Source organism: Trifolium pratense, linkage group LG2, assembly GCF_020283565.1.
Source record: "Trifolium pratense cultivar HEN17-A07 linkage group LG2, ARS_RC_1.1, whole genome shotgun sequence".
NCBI lineage: Eukaryota > Viridiplantae > Streptophyta > Magnoliopsida > Fabales > Fabaceae > Trifolium > Trifolium pratense.
The window spans coordinates 68,325,485-68,345,731 of NC_060060.1; the positions used below are offsets into that span (position 1 = coordinate 68,325,485).

Consider the following 20,247-nt stretch of genomic DNA (forward strand, 5'->3'; position numbering starts at 1 on the left):
TATGCAAATTTTTCTGCATCAAAAAACAATAAGCCACAAAAAACAAACTTTAAATCCATGTAGAATTGCAAACATAGCTGAAAAGGCATTAGTGTGAAAATGAAATCATGATAGGCTTTTAAAAGATACTAACCCAACTAACTTGTGCCTTTCACACCCTCTCTTCTATGTCAACTGCAAATTTTTCTGCATCAAAAAACAATAAGCCACAAAAAACAAACTTTAAATCCATGTAGAATTGCAAACATAGCTGAAAAGGCATTAGTGTGAAAATGAAATCATGATAGGCTTTTAAAAGATACTAACCCAACTAACTTGTTCCTTTCACACCCTCTCTTCTATGTCAACTGCCAACAGACGATCGTCATTTAGTTTACCGTATGCCCGTGCAAAATAAAAAATACAATGATTAATTTTAGGGACTAATATTTGGATATCTCTAATATAAGTCGATTCACACAATAAAATCTCCAGTAACATTAAAAAACAGACTAATTAAAAGGAAAACATTTTAGTTTAAGAGTAGAAGCATCGTTTTCGAATCAAACATCGTCAGTTTATATATAAATCAAGCCTGAAACAGAGGTAATGGAAACCTATATTACCTTATCAAAGGCAAAGCATTCTTCAGATTCATTATTTTCACTTTTCCAAGACTACAATGCAATGTTGATTTTAGAAAATAAAAAATGGTAGGTTCTAAATTCTAATCAATGAAGTCTCACTCCAAGGTGAAAGATAATAACTTGCAAGCGCAAGTGATCATAGAAAAGACAAAAGCTATACGTTTAAAATATAGTAGAAGTAGATCAAACATTGTAAACAAACAAAAACCAAAGTATTGTGATTTAAAAAGATTTAGATAAAAAAACAAAAGAGGTAGAGAGGATGATATGAAAATAGATGAACTTTGAATATATCAAGAGTATTGCACAACATAATATGCAAAACAACTTGAGTTAGTGAGTAGTGCAGATTTTGGGTTCTCAATTTGAGAACAAAGCCATCGACAACAAAGTAAAAATTTACTGGAAAAAAATATTAGCATTACAAAAATTATAAGAGAGATGCATTGCAACCCTGCCACAGTGTTATGAAACTCATGATTGATAAACGAAACCACTTTTCTGGAAAACATGAAAACAAAGTAAAGTTAGAAGATTGAAATGCAATAGAAATTATGTCAATTTTCCACACTAAAAAATGGAAAAAATAAAAATAAAAATATAATGGGAATTAGATGATTCTCACCGTAAAATGTAGTATCTCAGATCACCTCCTTCAAATCTCAAGTCACCCTCTCACGATCCCTCTCTTCCTCTCAAAATTCCTTCAAATTGAAGTCTCATCTTTCTAAATTTTCAGCAACCGAACTTTCAAGAAAATAAGAAGAAAATAGCAGTTGGAGAATTGGAGAAATAAAGTAAAGGAAACCGCTGCCAAGAGTTTACTATGTTACGCGAGATGTTGTTTTGATTGGAGGGGTATATGAAAGTATTTGAATTTTGATAAAAGGGTAAAGTTGGAAAATAGAGCAGCATCACCTTGGTAGTATATGGGGACAGACAAAAATAAAACCCAAAACACAGGGAAACTACAACTATGAACATCATAGTTACTATACGCACATAAATACCGGGAGAGTTATGGAGGATTGAAGTAAAAATGTTTAGACTTTTTTTTAGCATCAAGAAAATGAAAAGGATTATATCATTATTTGTTAAGTTGCCCCCTAGAAAGCCTCAGTCCACAACTCCACATCAATCACATAACTGAAACAAAAGACATTTTTATAAGTTGATCACGAATGAAATTAATATTTTTATCAATGCCTAAAAGGATCAGATAAGAGTTTAAAAAATGAGATAGATTTTTAAGTGATACCTTGACTTGCTTTTGAATGACTTCTTCGCCTTCTTTCCTGTTCCAGAACCTCTCTTTGCATTTCTTCTGTCCTTGAAGAGGAAGTCTTTCGCGAAGGATTAGATATATTAGATATCTTTTGAGGCTTCTTCAAAATCTTGCCAGAGTCTAGTGCCCTCTTTGTGGTGGCTTTTCCTGCTTTTGCACGTCGGTAGGTAAGCAAGATCAGCATGTGTCAATCCTTTTCATTCTTATTTGTCCCCTCACCCTGCAATTTTATGCATTTCAATTTAAGTGGAACAGAAAGTGGGGAATAACAAATACATCCTAACCTTAACCATATAGAGTTAACAGGTAATGGGGGCTTACTTTTGGTTTGTCATCTTGCTCGTCATCCTCCAACATCTCTCTAGTTTCAACTTTCTGTGCTTCTTTCTAGGCAAATTTTTCTGCATCAAAGATATTTCCATCAAATAAACAAAGAGTACATGCAACCTTATGTACATTTTATATGTAACAAAACAAACTGATCTGTATGCAGAACAAGAATGGGAAACACTTCATACCTCTCGTTCCCGCTTCCTCTTTTCCTTCAATTTTAGGTCTTCAGCTTGCTGGGCACTAACCACCTTATGAGAAGAACAGTCTTCCCCTTATTCCAAGGATGCCTGTTAACATTCATTTCATTTCTTGAGAACAAAGCCATCGACAACAAAGTAAAAATTTACTGAAAAAAAATATTGGCATTACAAAAATTATGAGAGATGCATTGCAACCCTGCCACAGTGTTATGAAACTCATGATTGATAAACGAAACCACTTTTCTGGAAAAAATGAAAACAAAGTAAAGTTAGAAGATTGAAATGCAATAGAAATTATGTCAATTTTCCACACTGAATATGGAAAAAAAATATAATGGGAATGAGATGATTCTCAACGTAAAATGTAGTATCTCAGATCACCTCTTTCAAATCTCAATGAACGTATCTCAGATCACCTTTTGTGACATTTCCAGATTGACGCAAGAGCTCGATGAACGTATTAAATACATCCATCTGCAACATATCCATGTCAGCTAAACAATCTTGGATCATAAAAGACAACAAAAAAAGGCTAACCTACCTTGACATTTTCTTCTATCTCTTTAAATCTGTCAATCAGTTTTGGACAAGCCTGTAATGCAGAAAATTGAAGGTTAGGCAGTCATGTAACTGAAGACTAGACACGCTACCCTGATCAAGATCCTTATAAATCACATCCAAAAGATGTTCTACCAATAACTGCCTATCATCAGCACCTCTAATTAAATTTAACTGTGTCCTTGCATAGACCATTAGGGAATCCTGCAATAGAAATAATAATAGAGAAATTTGAAAAATGTAAATGCAATTCATAAGTTTATTTGTTATAAGTGCAACCGTGAGAGACCTTAAGCACTCGATCATGTGTTGTCAGCCAACATTGAAACATTAACTCCTGCATAGCATTATGAATCTCCAACAACTGAAAGCCCAAATTTGGACCATCATTTAACAAATATGTATTGATACATTCAACAAGTTTGTGTGATATTTTTCCTTCTTCCCTGAAGAAAGTAACAAAACAAAAGCCATATTGTACTCTAGCAGATAATGATAATAGTAAAAAAGAAAAACATTGAATCGCCTTAGGAAATACCTAATGAATGAACAGATCTTGACAAATCCCTTAACAATGTCTTCTCGTAGATTAACAGGGTAGTCTCCAGGAGGATAATCCAAAAGTGAATGAAGAGTTAAGATATTGCGGAAGACCTCTTCTTTGGAAGTAAAATGACTTATGTTTTTCCCATTCAAGCTTGCTTCAACTTTCTCAATGTACAGCATCACCAGGCCTAGCCATAAAGAATTTGATTAGAAGAACAAAAACGGAAGATTAAAACAGACAGTTGTGGTTAGAAGTCACAACGGTGCACGCTTCATGTTTGCAAAAACATACTGCAATAAACGCGCTTCCTCATCTGAAAAGAAAAAGATAATATAAAGATAATGATACTATAAAACAAAGAAAAAGGGATTGTTTTAACTTTTAAGTGATCTCATTAAAGTCTCTCATTTAGTAGCTCCTCTGAAAATTCTACCTAAAACCTTCACTGATTCTCTCCATCCCTATGACCAAAAATTCATTTCAATGCATTTGACTACAATATTGTTTGATACTACCATTCTAAGAGACCACTTAGTATCCACAATCATGAATAAATTAAAATTTTGGAAATATTTCGGATTGAAATTCCTGCTTTTGTAACCAATTATTAAAATCAGCCAACAAGGCAATTAGTAAGCTGTTAAAATTAATTATTAGATTAGATTAGATATAGACCAATTCTACATGACAAACTAGAAAACTATTAGACTCATTCTAGCTGGTCCCTTCATTTACTCTAATGCATGCAATCTTTTTCTTCTTCTCATAAAGGAAAATAAGGAGCACCATATGCTACCCTAAACATAAACAAAAACTCACTTTCAACCACAAAAATATCCACATCCACCTCACAATTTGTATTCAGATCTGAAAAGGAATCTAAGCTAAGGGTCCACTCCCCCACCCCCCAAATATAAACACTGTTATGTTATCACAAAGGCACAAATACAAATTTCACACTAAAAACACAGATCATAGAAAAAAACTACCTCCTTATAAATCATAAGTCATAACTACAAGCAAAATTAAAATGAAAATAAAATAAAAAATAAAAAATAAATTATGTTATTCCTCTATTTACAAGGAAAATGACAAGGGCCATTAAGCTATGTTAATTCATTGATTTATTATGAATTTTCAATCTCAATTCTTAAAAACTGCAAATGTAACAGTAAAAACAAAATCTTAATCTTAACAACATAAGTAACAGTAAAACAAACAAGCAAACAAACAAACAAAAAAATTGAAAAACACAAGGACTTACTAAAATTAAAGGCTTCAAAACATTTCAAAGATCAAAGAGCTATAAATAGTACCTTGTCCAGGTGGACTTTCAAAATCAAACTTAAAAGATGATTTCTTGATAGATTCAACAGGCTTCCCTCTACCCCTTTTCCAAGCAGAGAACTCTCCAGTCAACGGAATCAACGATGAAATCGGCATAGGCGAAAGCGCTGTTACAGCCCCTGCAGGCTTACCATCTGGTCCATACTTCCTTGGTCTCCCCCTCTTCTTTTTCAACGCCGGCACCGTCGCCGGTGATGTCACCGGTCGATGTGGATAACAACTTGATCCCTTCCTGGTAATGTAAAAGATAGTACCACGAATTAGAATCGAATACAAGAACCTCGAAGCATGTACACAGAAAAGAAAATTCAATAATAAATAAAGATTATCCAACTCAATCATAACAAACACAACATCATTTTTTTTTTTGGGTTTAGGGTTATAATAACTATAATAATCTAATTAAAATTAGATTAAAAAATAGATGAACAACTTCTTTATCCAAATCAAAACAGTGATAATCATACAAATTGAAATCCGATAGAACAGAATAACGAATTTCAAAAGAAAATTGAACACGGTATGCATGAAATTAAAACCTAAAACGAATAGTGAAAAAGTTTTCGCAGCGATGAAGTAAAGAAATGTGAATAGTGAGTTTTGAAAGGGATTGAAGGTTACTTACTTCGCGAGGTTTAACTTTCTCCGATGAGAGATTTTCTACAATCTCTCGAACGTCTCTGGAACTGATTTTCCCCATTGTCGCTACGGAATTAGCCGTTAAACATCAAGTTATGTAGAGGCGGCGTTGAGATATGTAACGGTAAAATGAAGGGTTTTATACTCTCGGAGACCAATTTCGGCCGTTGTTTCAGTGTTAAGAGAGAGCGCAAGCTGAGATTAAAAGCTAAGCCTTTGTTTTAAATTTTAATGGTGTTGATTTTTTTTCTTAACGTTATAATATTTTTTATTTTTATTTTTTTTCAAAGAGTTTCTAATGGTCGATTGGTAGTAGTAAACAACACATGAGAAAATGGGATTCCATGCCAGAGGATTACTAGTTTACTACCCACCCCCAACTTTGACAAACACACCTCCTCTTTTCTGATTTTACAAAAATGTCTATTTTAATTATGAACCCAAAGTTGGGGTCTTGGTCCCTTGGATATGAAATATGGATGAGTTTTTTTTTTCTGTTGCTTTTCGCAAAGCACACCTTCTGCGTTTTATTTTTACTTCTTCCGTTATTTAAATAGTAGACATTATAAAAATAAAAAATTTGATGTTTTTTAAGATTAATTAGTGAATTACTAATAGGTCGGTTGGGTATTTAGCAAAAGAGGATAGATTTCCACGACTTATAGTGAATTAAAGTTTGAATCTCGATTAAAAGATGGTGTAATCTAATAATTTGTTAGATTATTGATGTTTCAAACGCTAGTTTTTTCCTTTACGTATAATACTCGGTTTAATTATAATACTAAAAAATGTGGTTAATTTAATTCATGATCAAATTAAACAGAATTTCCCAATTTCCAACATGATCAAAATTAATATATACAATCATATATCGTTATTCAATAAATATATCGTTATTCAATAAATATAAACAATATAAACAATAATATTACCATAAAAAATTTTTTAGGCCACTAGACCTCCTCGACGAACTATTTGGGCCTGCGCGCCATGAGCTTGTAATTTATTTACTTTTTATTTCATGACAATTTATTTTTGGGGGCCTGCGTGCCCGACTTTTGTAATACCTGAACAAGTGGGTTTTTATGCCCGGTATTTTTATGACAGTGCCCGTTTTGTTGCTCCCGCTCGTCTATTGTGTGCTCCTCGTTTGTATGTTCAAATTACTGTTTTCGCTTTTGTCTTTGCTAAGTTATGCTTGTGTGAAATATGCATGTCTTTATGCTTGCTCGTTTTTAACTTAACAAATTTTTGGTTTTGATATTCGTATACTTGCTCGACATTGTTGTATGCCTGCCCGACAAAACCATTTTTTCTATTTGCAAGTTTTTGTTGCGAGCGCGTTTCGTCGAGGAGGTCGTCCTCGGATTTAACTTAGAAAGTTTAGGGAACTATCTAAGCGCCTAGAGTTGTTTTCTGAGGCTAATACGGAGGCCGACACGTTGTTGTGCCCGCCCCCGCGGCTTGAACTTCCCATCGCGAGCTGGGCGTTAAGCCTTGGCACGAAGACGAGGAGCTTGTCTCAAAGGTCATCCTCGTCGGGGAGACGCTCTGCCCTTCCTGAGCCAGAGTATCTCCTTTTCAATTGTTGGATCGAGCACGTGTGCCCGCGTGCTTTCCGTTGTCGAGGTGTCGGGCTCGTTGCTAGAGGATCCGAGCAGCCTTTTAGGGGTGTTTTTTACTTTGGCAATAACTTAGCTATAATATTGTTTTAATTTTTGGGCGTTCCAAGGTCGAGGAAGTTTCTTTCCTCGAAGATCCTCGAGATAATACGCGCCATTTTCTGTTTTGTCAATGACGCGATATGGTCCTTCCCAGTTGGCCGCCAATTTACCATCCTGGGAGTCCTTAGCATTTCGTCTTAAGACGAGGCTGCCCACTTCAAATTCTCTTTTGATGACTTTGACGTCATGTCAGGAAGCTATTTTCTGTTTAAGGGTGGCTTCCCGAAGGGATGCCCCCGTTCGGATCTCTTCGACGAGATCAAGCTCTTCACGGAGAGCTTCGTCGTTCATTTCTTCTTCGAGCGGTTGCTCGGTTCGGCGAGATGGCTCGCCCACTTCCACGGGGATGACTGCTTCTGTTCCATATACCATTCTAAATGGAGTCTCCCCGGTTGTGGAGTGTGGTGTTGTGCGATAGGCCCAAAGGACGCTTTCGAGCTCCTCGACCCATTTCTTTTTATTTTGGTCCAATCTTCGTCTTAGGCCGCGCAGGATTACTCTGTTGGCGGCCTCGGCTTGCCCGTTAGTTTGGGGATGTTCCACGGAGGTGAAATGTTGCTTGGTCCCCAGGACAGCGAGGAAGTCTTGGAATCCTTTGTCCGTGAATTGAGTCCCGTTGTCCGTGACGACGGCTTGTGGTATCCCAAATCGGCAGAGTACGTCGCGTTTGAAGAAACGGAGTATCCTGAACGACGTTATGTCGGAGAGGGGTTCTGCCTCTACCCACTTGGTGAAGTAGTCCACGGCGACTATTAGAAATTTATTTTGGTGGAGTCCCTTTGTGAAAGGGCCAAGTATATCCATGCCCCACCAAGCGAAGGGCCATGGTGACGACAAAGATTTGAGTTCGTGGGGAGGAGCTAGGTGCATGTCCCCATGTCGTTGACATTTGTCGCATTTTTTCACATGGTCCTTAGCGTCTTGCTGCATGGTGGGCCAGTAATATCCTGTTCGGAGAGCTTTTCTGGCCAGCGATCTTCCTCCCAGGTGCTGGGCGTTGATCCCCTCGTGTACCTCGCGCAGGATGTAGTCGACTGTTTCCTCGTCGACGCATTTTAGGAGTGGGATTGAGAACCCTCGTCTGTATAACTTTCCGTCGAGGATGACATATGCGCATGCTCGACGTCTTATTATTGCAACTTCTTTCTGATTGTCGGGGAGGGTTCCATTTGCGAGGAAGTTATAAACGGGGGTCATCCAGCAATTTTTGTCGCCAATGACATTTATGTCGAGGACGTTGGTCGTCTTCTCGATGCTTGGTCGAGGGAGTATTTCTTGAATGACGGATTTGTTTCCGCCTTTCTTTTTTGTGCTCGCCAGTTTGGACAGGATGTCTGCCCGTTTGTTGTGCTCGCGTGGAACGTGTTGCACTTCCACGGAGTTGAACTTAGTGATTTTTTCCTTCACTAATGCTAAATACTCGGAGAGGTTATCATTTTTGGCTTGATACTCTCCTAATACTTGTGAGGCAACAAGTTGTGAATCTGTGAAGATTTTAATTTCTTTTGCCTCCATGTCCTCGGCCAACCGTAGTCCTGCTAGGAAGGCTTCGTATTCTGCTTGGTTGTTCGATGTCGGGAAGGATAGTGCTAGGGATACCTCGATGATGATCCCGTTCTCGTTTTCCAAGATAATTCCTGCTCCTGCTCCCGTGACGCTCGATGCTCCGTCGACGAATATTGTCCATTTGTCTGCCTCGCTTGTCGTGGAGGCTGGACTCGTCATTTCGGCCACAAAGTCTGCTAGGACTTGTGATTTTAGCGCTTTTCTGCTTTCATAACGAATGTCGAATTCGGAAAGCTCGAGGGACCATTTGAGCATCCTGCCCGCCATATCTGGCCGACCAAGCAATGACTTGATTGGTTGGTCGGTTCGGACTACGATTGTGTGTGCTAGGAAGTAGTGGCGTAGTCTTCTTGCTGCGTTGATCAAGGCAAGGGCCACCTTCTCGATTTGTGTATATCTGAGTTCGGGCCCCTGGAGAGCCTTGCTTGTAAAGTACACTGGTTTTTGTCCTTGCGTTGTTTCACGGACAAGGGCTGCGCTGACGGCCTCAGATGCGACGGAGAGGTAGATGTATAACACTTCCTCGACATCCGGGCGCGAGAGGACTGGGGGTTCGGACAGGGCCTTCTTAAGATGTTGGAGGGCCTGCTCGCACTCGTCCGTCCATTCGAACACAGCTTCTTTCCTTAGTAATTTGAAAAGCGGTAATGCGTGTTGAGCAGATTTTGCTACGAAGCGAGACAATGAGGTCAGCATTCCGTTCAGGGTTTGTATGGATTTTTTGTTGTTCGGAGTTGGGAGCTCCGTAAAGGCACGACATTTGTCGGGGTTGGCTTCGATTCCTCGTTCTGTTAGGTAGAATCCGAGGAACTTTCCTGCTCGTACCCCGAAGGTGCACTTTTCTGGGTTGAATCGCATGTTGTGTTTTCTGGCCTGCTCGAAGACCTTACGTAAGTGGGCGGTATGGTCGATTTCCTCATGGGATTTTACGATCATGTCGTCCATGTAGACTTCGAGCATGTCGCCTATTTCTCCCCGGAATACTTTGTTCATCATCCGCTGGTATGTAGCACCAGCGTTTTTTAGACCGAAGGGCATTACGTTGTAGTAATAGTTGCCCGACTCGGTCATGAAAGCTGTTTTTCCCCTGTCGGCCACAGCCATTGGGATTTGGTTGTATCCTGAATATGCATCCATAAAAGACAATAATTTAAAGCCAGAAGAATTATCGACTAGTTTATCAATGCAAGGTAAAGGATAGGAATCTTTAGGGCAAGCCCTATTGAGATCGGTATAGTCAACACACATGCGCCATTTTCCATTAGATTTTTTCACAAGTACAACGTTAGACAACCAGGTAGTGTATCTGGCTTCAGAAATAAAATTTGCCTCTAGGAGGTCTTTTACAGCTTTTTCAGCAGCCTCCGCTTTTTCGGGAGACTGCCTACGCCTACGTTGCACTACGGCACTAGCAAGTGGGTCGACAGTAAGTTGATGACAAGCGATGTTTGGATCCAGCCCGGGCATGTCGGTAGCGTGCCATGCGAACAAGTCAGCATTTTCTCTAAGGCAGGCTTTCAACTGCTTCCTCGCCAACTCGGGGAGCCCCGTTCCAATCTTGACTCCTTTTTCTGGATCCTCGCCAAACTGGACTATCTCAAAGTCGCCATCTGGAATAGGGCGGTAATGTTCTTTGCTCGCCTCGTCGTCCTCCTTCTCCTCCTTCTTCAGTTTTTTCTCCTCCTTGTGTTCTTTCTTGGAGGTGCGGCTGTCAAGATCCACATAACTCACACTTGGTCCGGGCATACTTGGTGGTGCTTCCGGGGACGGCTTTGGTGGTGTTTCCGAGGAAGGCTTTGGCTTCTTTGGTTCAGGCGCTTTGCCAATGAAATTGTTGCCTTTGGATGCTGCGTCAAAGCACCTCCTCGCGGCTTCAATGTCCCCGTGTAGCGTAGCAACCTGCCCCTTATGAGTGTAATACTTCATCTTCAGGTGGGCAGTGGAGGGGACAGCGATCAGGTCTGCTATGGCTGTTCTGCCTATGATGCATTGGTAGAGGCAGGGGCAGTCTACGACCAAGAATTTGACCCTGATCGACTTGGCGGTTTCCTCGGAGCCAAAAGTGACTATGAGGTCGACATAGCCCCAAGGCCTAGTGGTTGCCCCGTTGAATCCTGTGAGATCTGAGCCCAAGTACGGGGTGAGGTGTGTCTCGTCCAGCTGTAAGGTCCTGAACAAACTGGCGTACATAATGTCGCAGGAGCTCCCCGGATCGATGAGGACCCGACGAACGTCCATGTTGGCCATGTCTGCCCGGACGAGGAGGGGAATTTGGAAATTGGCTGTCCCACCGGGCAGCTCTTCTCGATAGAAGGCTAAAGGCATTGATCGCCCCTTCGCCTTGTCCAGCGTTGCGTTCATATTCGAGGACGTGTTGATGAGATCCTCGAATTTTCTTTTTATTGATCCGACGGTGTGCTTGTCCATATGACCGCCGGATATGACGAATGAGTCTGTAAAATACTCCCAAGTGCTAAGCGTGGGACCAGTATAGGTGTCCCCAAAACCGCTGGGGATAGCAAAATCTTCTGGCCGGGACACGCTCATAGCTATCTGCTTGGCGTTGTTCTGCCCGGCTGGTTGGGGAGGTACCTCCTCGACAGCGCGTGTCTCCGCGGCCTCTGGTCGAGGGTCGTTGTTTCTTTTGACGAACTCTCTCAGGTGTCCGCTCCTTATCATTATTTCAATAGCATCCTTGAGCTGGATGCAGTCACTAGTACAGAAAACATTTTTTACATCTGGCCAAAACCCCCTTTTACATCTGGCCCAAGTCAGAGGTAGACGTACGAGAAGTAGTAAGTTTATGCTTTTTACATCTGACATTCGCCAGATGTAAAAGTATCCCCTTTTACCTCTGTTCTCGTGTTTCAGCTGACCAATTTTTTTTTTTAATTAAATTGGACCTTTTACATCTGACCAAGTCACCAGATGTGAAATAGTAACTTTATTTAATTTTTTTTTTTTTTTCAAAATCCTGCGTTTTTTTTTTTTTTATATTTTTAAATCCTATTTTGTAATTAAAAAAAACCAAAATAGCATTACAATTCAACATTCAACCAAAATACAATTACATTCAACCAAGTCATTAAAATTCAACATTCAACCAAAATACAATTACATTCAACCAAAGTCATTACAATTCAAATAAAATACCAAGTCTTACAAGTCAAGCAAAATACCAAAACAATCCAAAATGTTATAACATTCAAGCAAAATACAAGTCATTACAATTCAAAACATCCTAGTTAATGTGAATCCATTGTAACTAGCTAGCTCCTAAACCTCATCATCGGAAACAACATAATCTACCTCGGGATTGTACAGGTCAAGAAAACAAGTAGCCCAGTTGTTTCGCAATTCATACATCTCCTCCTCGGTTAATGACGTGGGATCATTGAACACCTACAATACATATACATGATCAAGAATGAAGCATATGAGAAGTGAGAAGGCTAGGATTAAAATGATGCCATTATAATTCCAAATACAAAACACAGCTAGGAAACTACAACAGCTAATGCAGCTAGGAAACAGGACAGGAAACACAGCTAACTACAACAGGAAACACAGCTAGGAAACTACAACAGCTAAGACAATTGTGAGAAATGTCAAGAATTTCTAATTGTAAGATACTTAAATCATGAATAATTAACTTTTTTACGGTTTGAATCTGAAGCATCAAAATTATAAGAATACTTATTCATTCTTTCACGTCGAACATATACCGAAAGAAAGATGCAGCCACAATGGATTTTATTTCCGGTCATTTTTACATCAAGTTTGACATAAATAAACCATATATTTAGTAAATTTCCAATCTCTCTATCAAGGCTATATAAACACTGGCCTTCTTTCTTAATTTTATTATAGTCCCTGCATTGCATCTAAACAAAACATAAAACATGTCAAATAGAAGAAGTTAGAAGCAAAGCGTGTGAGAATTGAGAACATATAAGAATTACTTTAATTCAAGTTTTTTAAAATAAAAAACTATGGATTAAGCATTACTCTAAAATCAAGAAGGTAAAATCTGAAATTAAAGTTGAAAAAAAAAATGGATTGTCAATTTTTGAATAGCCATAAACTTGGTAATTCAAATGTGGAAGTTTCTCCAATACAAAGGAAAAGCAGCTTATGAAGTAATGAGATATGTCTTTGGCTTGCTGAAAACCTTTGCAAACCGGATAATCTTTATATAGAATCTTCACATCTCTTTTCATTTGTATTGGAGAAACTTCCACATGAAAATTGCAAAGGAAGTTAATGCAATGATAATGTATTGGCATTGCAAATAAAAAGCACAAAAATTACCTTCACAAAGACCCAATTTTTTCTCGGGATCCATGTGATCTCATTAAATTTTTTTACCCTGCCATTGAAAACACACTAAAAATTAAATGAATAAAATGCCATCAATACAGGAAATAATGAAATTGAGAGGAAAACATTACAAAAAAAAAAAAGAAAGAGAGAAGATAAAAGCAAATCAAGAGAGAACCGAGGAGTTTTTTTTGGCGAAATCCGGATATTCTAGTACCCGCATGCTTATTTTTCACCGCTGCTGCAGAGAGAATTAAGAAGAAACCAAAAAAACCAAAATGTCAGATTTATGGCGTGTTGGGATTAGAAGCAAATCTAACTAAAGAAAATCCTTAGAACAAACAAAAAGAGAAGTAGAAAAGTTTGGAAAATCGAACAGAGAAATATTGTTGAATAGAGTAGAAGTCAAAAGAGAAAACTACCTTACTAACCGGTTGAAATTTGAAGGAAGTTATGCCTGTTTTGATTTGGGAAAAAAGAGAAGATTTTATTTATCTTTTGTATAGTAACTGGCAGGGGCAAGGAGATTGTATGGCACAATGAATTGGGTTGTTTGAATTTTACAAATTTTACAAGTATAATACATGTCTGACTTCTATGTCCTTGTTCCATATAATCTCTTCCAAGATATTACGAGGCGTATTGCCTTCATTCTCCAACCGGAATTCAAAAGGTCCTACGTAATGAATAGGTGGTCCAGTTGGTGGTCTTCTCCTTATTCTTATACCTTGCGTAGCAGCAACCTCATTATGAAACATTCCTACTTCCCATTCCTTAACTTTGAGAGCATCAACCACGGATTCGCTGGACGTGGCAATTGAAGCTGAACCTTCATTAGGCTCCACCTAATCAAAAACACAATTATCACAAAGTGCTTCGCATAATTGCATCAACATACACTCCGATTGAAAACATATATGATATATCAGTTAAAAATCAACTAAATTCACTAGACACGACTATTGTAGCTGAACTTTCACTACGTTCCACCTTAATCAAACCACCAATAGAACAGAACAATCACATCAGAACAGACTCCAATAGAACAAATGAACACATATATCAGTTAAAAATCAAATAAATTCACTAGATGTAACAATTGCGCTAAACCTCAATTAGGGTTTACCTTAATCGGGGTAGACAATTGTGGAATAACCTGCCAAATATATCATTGAGAATGATAACCAGTCCATGAATCATGAATCCGAGGGAAGATACGTTTCACAAAGCAATAAGGTTTTTGAACTCCTCCTAGAATAATAGTTTTAACTACACAAAATATCCTGCCAATTGTTTTTATGGTTTTTGGCCTATTTTAGGGTCGTTTTTATGGTTTCTGACCAATTTTAGTGTTTGTAGTCGTTTTTATGAGTTTTGGCCAATTTTAGTGTTTGTAGTCGTTTTTATGGTTTTCGGCCAATTTTAGTGTTTGTAGTCGTTTTTATGGGTTATGGCCAATTTCAGTGTTTGTAATCGTTTTTATGGTTTTTGGCTTATTTTAGGGTCGTTTTTATGGTTTTTGGCCAATTTTAGTGTTGGTAGTTGTTTTTTTGGATTTTGGCCAATTTTAGTGTTTGTAGTCGTTTTTATGGTTTTTGGCCTATTTTAGGGTCGTTTTTATGGATTTTGGCCAATTTTAGTGTTTGTAGTCGTTTTTATGGTTTTTGGCCTATTTTAGGGTGGTTTGTATGGTTTTTGGCCAATTTTAGTGTTTCTAGTTGTTTTTATGGTTTTTGGCCTATTTTAATGTTTGTAGTCGTTTTTATGGTTTTTGGCCTATTTTAGGGTCGTTTTTATGGTTTTTGACCAATTTTAGTGTTTGTAGTCGTTTTTATGAGTTTTGGCCAATTTTAGTGTTTGTAGTCGTTTTTATGGTTTTTGGCCAATTTTAGGGTCGTTTTTATGGTTTCTGACCAATTTTAGTGTTTGTAGTAGTTTTTATGAGTTTTGGCCAATTTTAGTGTTTGTAGTCGTTTTTATGGGTTATGGCCAATTTCAGTGTTTGTAATCGTTTTTATGGTTGTTGGCCTATTTTAGGGTCGTTTTTATGGTTTTTGGCCAATTTTAGTGTTGGTAGTTGTTTTTTTGGATTTTGGCCAATTTTAGTGTTTGTAGTCGTTTTTATGGGTTATGGCCAATTTCAGTGTTTGTAATCGTTTTTATGGTTGTTGGCCTATTTTAGGGTCGTTTTTATGGTTTTTGGCCAATTTTAGTGTTGGTAGTTGTTTGTTTGGATTTTGGCCAATTTTAGTGTTTGTAGTCGTTTTTATGGTTTTTGGCCTATTTTAGGGTCGTTTTTATGGTTTTTGACAAATTTTAGTGTTTGTAGTCGGTTTTATGGGTTTTGGCCAATTTTAGTGTTTGTAGTTGTTTTTATGGTTTTTTGCCTATTTTAGGGTCGTTTTATGGTTTTTGGCCTATTTTAAAGTCGTTTTTATGGCTTTTGACCAATTTTAGTGTTTGTAGTCGTTTTTATGGGTTTTGGCCAATTTTAGTGTTTGTAGTTGTTTTTATGGTTTTTGGCCTATTTTATGGTTTCTGACCAATTTTAGTGTTTGTAGTCGTTTTTATGAGTTTTGGCCAATTTTAGTGTTTGTAGTCGTTTTTATGGGTTTTGGCCAATTTTAGTGTTTGTAGTTGTTTTTATGGTTTTTGGCCTATTTTAGGGTCGTTTTTATGGTTTCTGACCAATTTTAGTGTTTGTAGTCGTTTTTATGAGTTTTGGCCAATTTTAGTGTTTGTAGTCGTTTTTATGGTTTTCGGCCAATTTTAGTGTTTGTAGTCGTTTTTATGGGTTATGGCCAATTTCAGTGTTTGTAATCGTTTTTATGGTTTTTGGCCTATTTTAGGGTCGTTTTTATGGTTTTTGGCCAATTTTAGTGTTGGTAGTTGTTTTTTTGGATTTTGGCCAATTTTAGTGTTTGTAGTCGTTTTTATGGTTTTTGGCCTATTTTAGGGTCGTTTTTATGGATTTTGGCCTATTTTAATGTTTGTAGTCCTTTTTATGGTTTTTTGCCTATTTTAATGTTTGTAGTCCTTTTTATGGTTTTTTGCCAATTTTAGTGTTTGTAGTCGTTTTTATGGTTTTTGGCCAATTTTAGGGTTGTTTTTTTGGTTTTTGACCAATTTTAGTGTTTGTAGTCGTTTTTATGGTTTTTGGCCAATTTTAGTGTTTGTAGTCGTTTTATGGTTTTTGGCCTATTTTAGGGTCGTTTTTATGGTTTTTGACCAATTTTAGTGTTTGTAGTCGTTTTTATGAGTTTTGGCCAATTTTAGTGTTTGTAGTCGTTTTTATGGTTTTTGGCCAATTTTAGTGTTTGTAGTCGTTTTATGGTTTTTGGCCTATTTTAGGGTCGTTTTTATGGTTTTTGACCAATTTTAGTGTTTGTAGTCGTTTTTATGAGTTTTGGCCAATTTTAGTGTTTGTAGTCGTTTTTATGGTTTTTGGCCAATTTTAGGGTCGTTTTAATGGTTTCTGACCAATTTTAGTGTTTGTAGTCGTTTTTATGAGTTTTGGCCAATTTTAGTGTTTGTAGTCGTTTTTATGGGTTATGGCCAATTTCAGTGTTTGTAATCGTTTTTATGGTTGTTGGCCTATTTTAGGGTCGTTTTTACAGTTTTTGACAAATTTTAGTGTTTGTAGTCGGTTTTATAGGTTTTGGCCAATTTTAGTGTTTGTAGTTGTTTTTATGGTTTTTTGCCTATTTTAGGGTCGTTTTATGGTTTTTGGCCTATTTTAGAGTCGTTTTTATGGCTTTTGACCAATTTTAGTGTTTGTAGTCGTTTTTATGGGTTTTGGCCAATTTTAGTGTTTGTAGTTGTTTTTATGGTTTTTGGCCTATTTTATGGTTTCTGACCAATTTTAGTGTTTGTAGTCGTTTTTATGGGTTATGGCCAATTTCAGTGTTTGTAATCGTTTTTATGGTTGTTGGCCTATTTTAGGGTCGTTTTTATGGTTTTTGGCCAATTTTAGTGTTGGTAGTTGTTTTTTTGGATTTTGGCCAATTTTAGTGTTTGTAGTCGTTTTTATGGTTTTTGGCCTATTTTAGGGTCGTTTTTATGGTTTTTGGCCAATTTTAGTGTTTGTAGTTGTTTTTATGGTATTTGGCGTATTTTAATGTTTGTAGTCCTTTTTATGGTTTTTGGCCAATTTTAGTGTTTGTAGTCGTTTTTATGGTTTTTTGCCTATTTTAGGGTCGTTTTATGGTTTTTGGCCTATTTTAGAGTCGTTTTTATGGCTTTTGACCAATTTTAGTGTTTGTAGTCGTTTTTATGGGTTTTGGCCAATTTTAGTGTTTGTAGTTGTTTTTATGGTTTTTGGCCTATTTTATGGTTTCTGACCAATTTTAGTGTTTGTAGTCGTTTTTATGAGTTTTGGCCAATTTTAGTGTTTGTAGTCGTTTTTATGGTTTTTGGCCAATTTTAGTGTTTGTAGTTGTTTTTATGGTATTTGGCGTATTTTAATGTTTGTAGTCCTTTTTATGGTTTTTGGCCAATTTTAGTGTTTGTAATCGTTTTTATGGTTTTTGGCCTATTTTAGGGTTGTTTTTATGGTTTTTGGCCAATTTTAGTGTTGATAGTTGTTTTTATGGATTTTGGCCAATTTTAGTGTTTGTAGTCGTTTTTATGGTTTTTGGCCTATTTTAGGGTCGTTTTTATGGTTTTTGGCCAATTTTAGTGTTGGTAGTTGTTTTTATGGTATTTGGCGTATTTTAATGTTTGTAGTCCTTTTTTTGGATTTTGGCCAATTTTAGTGTTTGTAGTCGTTTTTATGGGTTATGGCCAATTTCAGTGTTTGTAATCGTTTTTATGGTTGTTGGCCTATTTTAGGGTCGTTTTTATGGTTTTTGGCCAATTTTAGTGTTGGTAGTTGTTTTTTTGGATTTTGGCCAATTTTAGTGTTTGTAGTCGTTTTTATGGTTTTTGGCCTATTTTAGGGTCGTTTTTATGGTTTTTGGCCAATTTTAGTGTTTGTAGTTGTTTTTATGGTATTTGGCGTATTTTAATGTTTGTAGTCCTTTTTATGGTTTTTGGCCAATTTTAGTGTTTGTAGTCGTTTTTATGGTTTTTGGCCTATTTTAGGGTCGTTTTTATGGTTTTTGACAAATTTTTGTGTTTGTAGTCGGTTTTATGGGTTTTGGCCAATTTTAGTGTTTGTAGTCGTTTTTATGGTTTTCGGCCAATTTTAGTGTTTGTAGTCGTTTTTATGGGTTATGGCCAATTTCAGTGTTTGTAATCGTTTTTATGGTTTTTGGCCTATTTTAGGGTCGTTTTTATGGTTTTTGGCCAATTTTAGTGTTGGTAGTTGTTTTTTTGGATTTTGGCCAATTTTAGTGTTTGTAGTCGTTTTTATGGTTTTTGGCCTATTTTAGGGTCGTTTTTATGGTTTTTGGCCTATTTTAGAGTCGTTTTTATGGCTTTTGACCAATTTTAGTGTTTGTAGTCGTTTTTATGGGTTTTGGCCAATTTTAGTGTTTGTAGTTGTTTTTATGGTTTTTGGCCTATTTTAGGGTCGTTTTTATGGTTTCTGACCAATTTTAGTGTTTGTAGTCGTTTTTATGAGTTTTGGCCAATTTTAGTGTTTGTAGTCGTTTTTATGGTTTTCGGCCAATTTTAGTGTTTGTAGTCGTTTTTATGGGTTATGGCCAATTTCAGTGTTTGTAATCGTTTTTATGGTTTTTGGCCTATTTTAGGGTCGTTTTTATGGTTTTTGGCCAATTTTAGTGTTGGTAGTTGTTTTTTTGGATTTTGGCCAATTTTAGTGTTTGTAGTCGTTTTTATGGTTTTTGGCCTATTTTAGGGTCGTTTTTATGGAATTTGGCCAATTTTAGTGTTTGTAGTCGTTTTTATGGTTTTTGGCCTATTTTAGGGTGGTTTGTATGGTTTTTGGCCAATTTTAGTGTTTCTAGTTGTTTTTATGGTTTTTGGCCTATTTTAATGTTTGTAGTCCTTTTTATGGTTTTTTGCCAATTTTAGTGTTTGTAGTCGTTTTTATGGTTTTTGGCCAATTTTAGGGTTGTTTTTTTGGTTTTTGACCAATTTTAGTGTTTGTAGTCGTTTTTATGAGTTTTGGCCAATTTTAGTGTTTGTAGTCGTTTTTATGGTTTTTGGCCAATTTTAGTGTTTGTAGTCGTTTTATGGTTTTTGGCCTATTTTAGGGTCGTTTTTATGGTTTTTGACCAATTTTAGTGTTTGTAGTCGTTTTTATGAGTTTTGGCCAATTTTAGTGTTTGTAGTCGTTTTATGGTTTTTGGCCTATTTTAGGGTCGTTTTTATGGTTTTTGACCAATTTTAGTGTTTGTAGTCGTTTTTATGGGTTATGGCCAATTTCAGTGTTTGTAATCGTTTTTATGGTTGTTGGCCTATTTTAGGGTCGTTTTTATGGTTTTTGGCCAATTTTAGTGTTGGTAGTTGTTTTTTTGGATTTTGGCCAATTTTAGTGTTTGTAGTCGTTTTTATGGTTTTTGGCCTATTTTAGGGTCGTTTTTATGGTTTTTGGCCAATTTTAGTGTTTGTAGTCGTTTTATGGTTTTTGGCCTATTTTTGGGTCGTTTTTATGGTTTTTGACCAATTTTAGTGTTTGTAGTCGTTTTTATGAGTTTTGGCCAATTTTAGTGTTTGTAGTCGTTTTTATGGTTTTTGGCCAATTTTAGTGTTTGTAGTCGTTTTATGTTTTTTGGCCTATTTTAGGGTCGTTTTTATGGTTTTTGACCAATTTTAGTGTTTGTAGTCGTTTTTATGAGTTTTGGCCAATTTTAGTGTTTGTAGTCGTTTTTATGGTTTTTGGCCAATTTTAGGGTCGTTTTTATGGTTTCTGACCAATTTTAGTGTTTGTAGTCGTTTTTATGAGTTTTGGCCAATTTTAGTGTTTGTAGTCGTTTTTATGGGTTATGGCCAATTTCAGTGTTTGTAATCGTTTTTATGGTTGTTGGCCTATTTTAGGGTCGTTTTTATGGTTTTTGGCCAATTTTAGGGTTGGTAGTTGTTTTTTTGGATTTTGGCCAATTTTAGTGTTTGTAGTCGTTTTTATGGTTTTTGGCCTATTTTAGGGTCGTTTTTATGGTTTTTGGCCAATTTTAGTGTTTGTAGTTGTTTTTATGGT

General features: G+C 36.8%; 1 protein-coding gene across 1 annotated transcript; it reads right to left on the reverse strand.

Moving 5' to 3' along the window:
• Window positions 1-2,429: 2,429 nt before the first annotated feature.
• LOC123905479 (serine/threonine-protein kinase ATM-like) lies at window positions 2,430-5,772 on the reverse strand. The gene is made up of 8 exons (XM_045955099.1): window positions 5,522-5,772; window positions 4,866-5,128; window positions 3,541-3,736; window positions 3,292-3,448; window positions 2,986-3,036; window positions 2,826-2,918; window positions 2,614-2,687; window positions 2,430-2,531 (listed from the first exon to the last, which is right to left on the reverse strand). Exons 2-6 carry the CDS (start codon window positions 4,990-4,992, stop codon window positions 2,838-2,840), a joined length of 612 nt encoding a protein of 203 aa, XP_045811055.1. The 5' UTR covers window positions 4,993-5,128; window positions 5,522-5,772; the 3' UTR covers window positions 2,430-2,531; window positions 2,614-2,687; window positions 2,826-2,837.
• Between the last annotated feature and the right edge of the window lie 14,475 nt (window positions 5,773-20,247).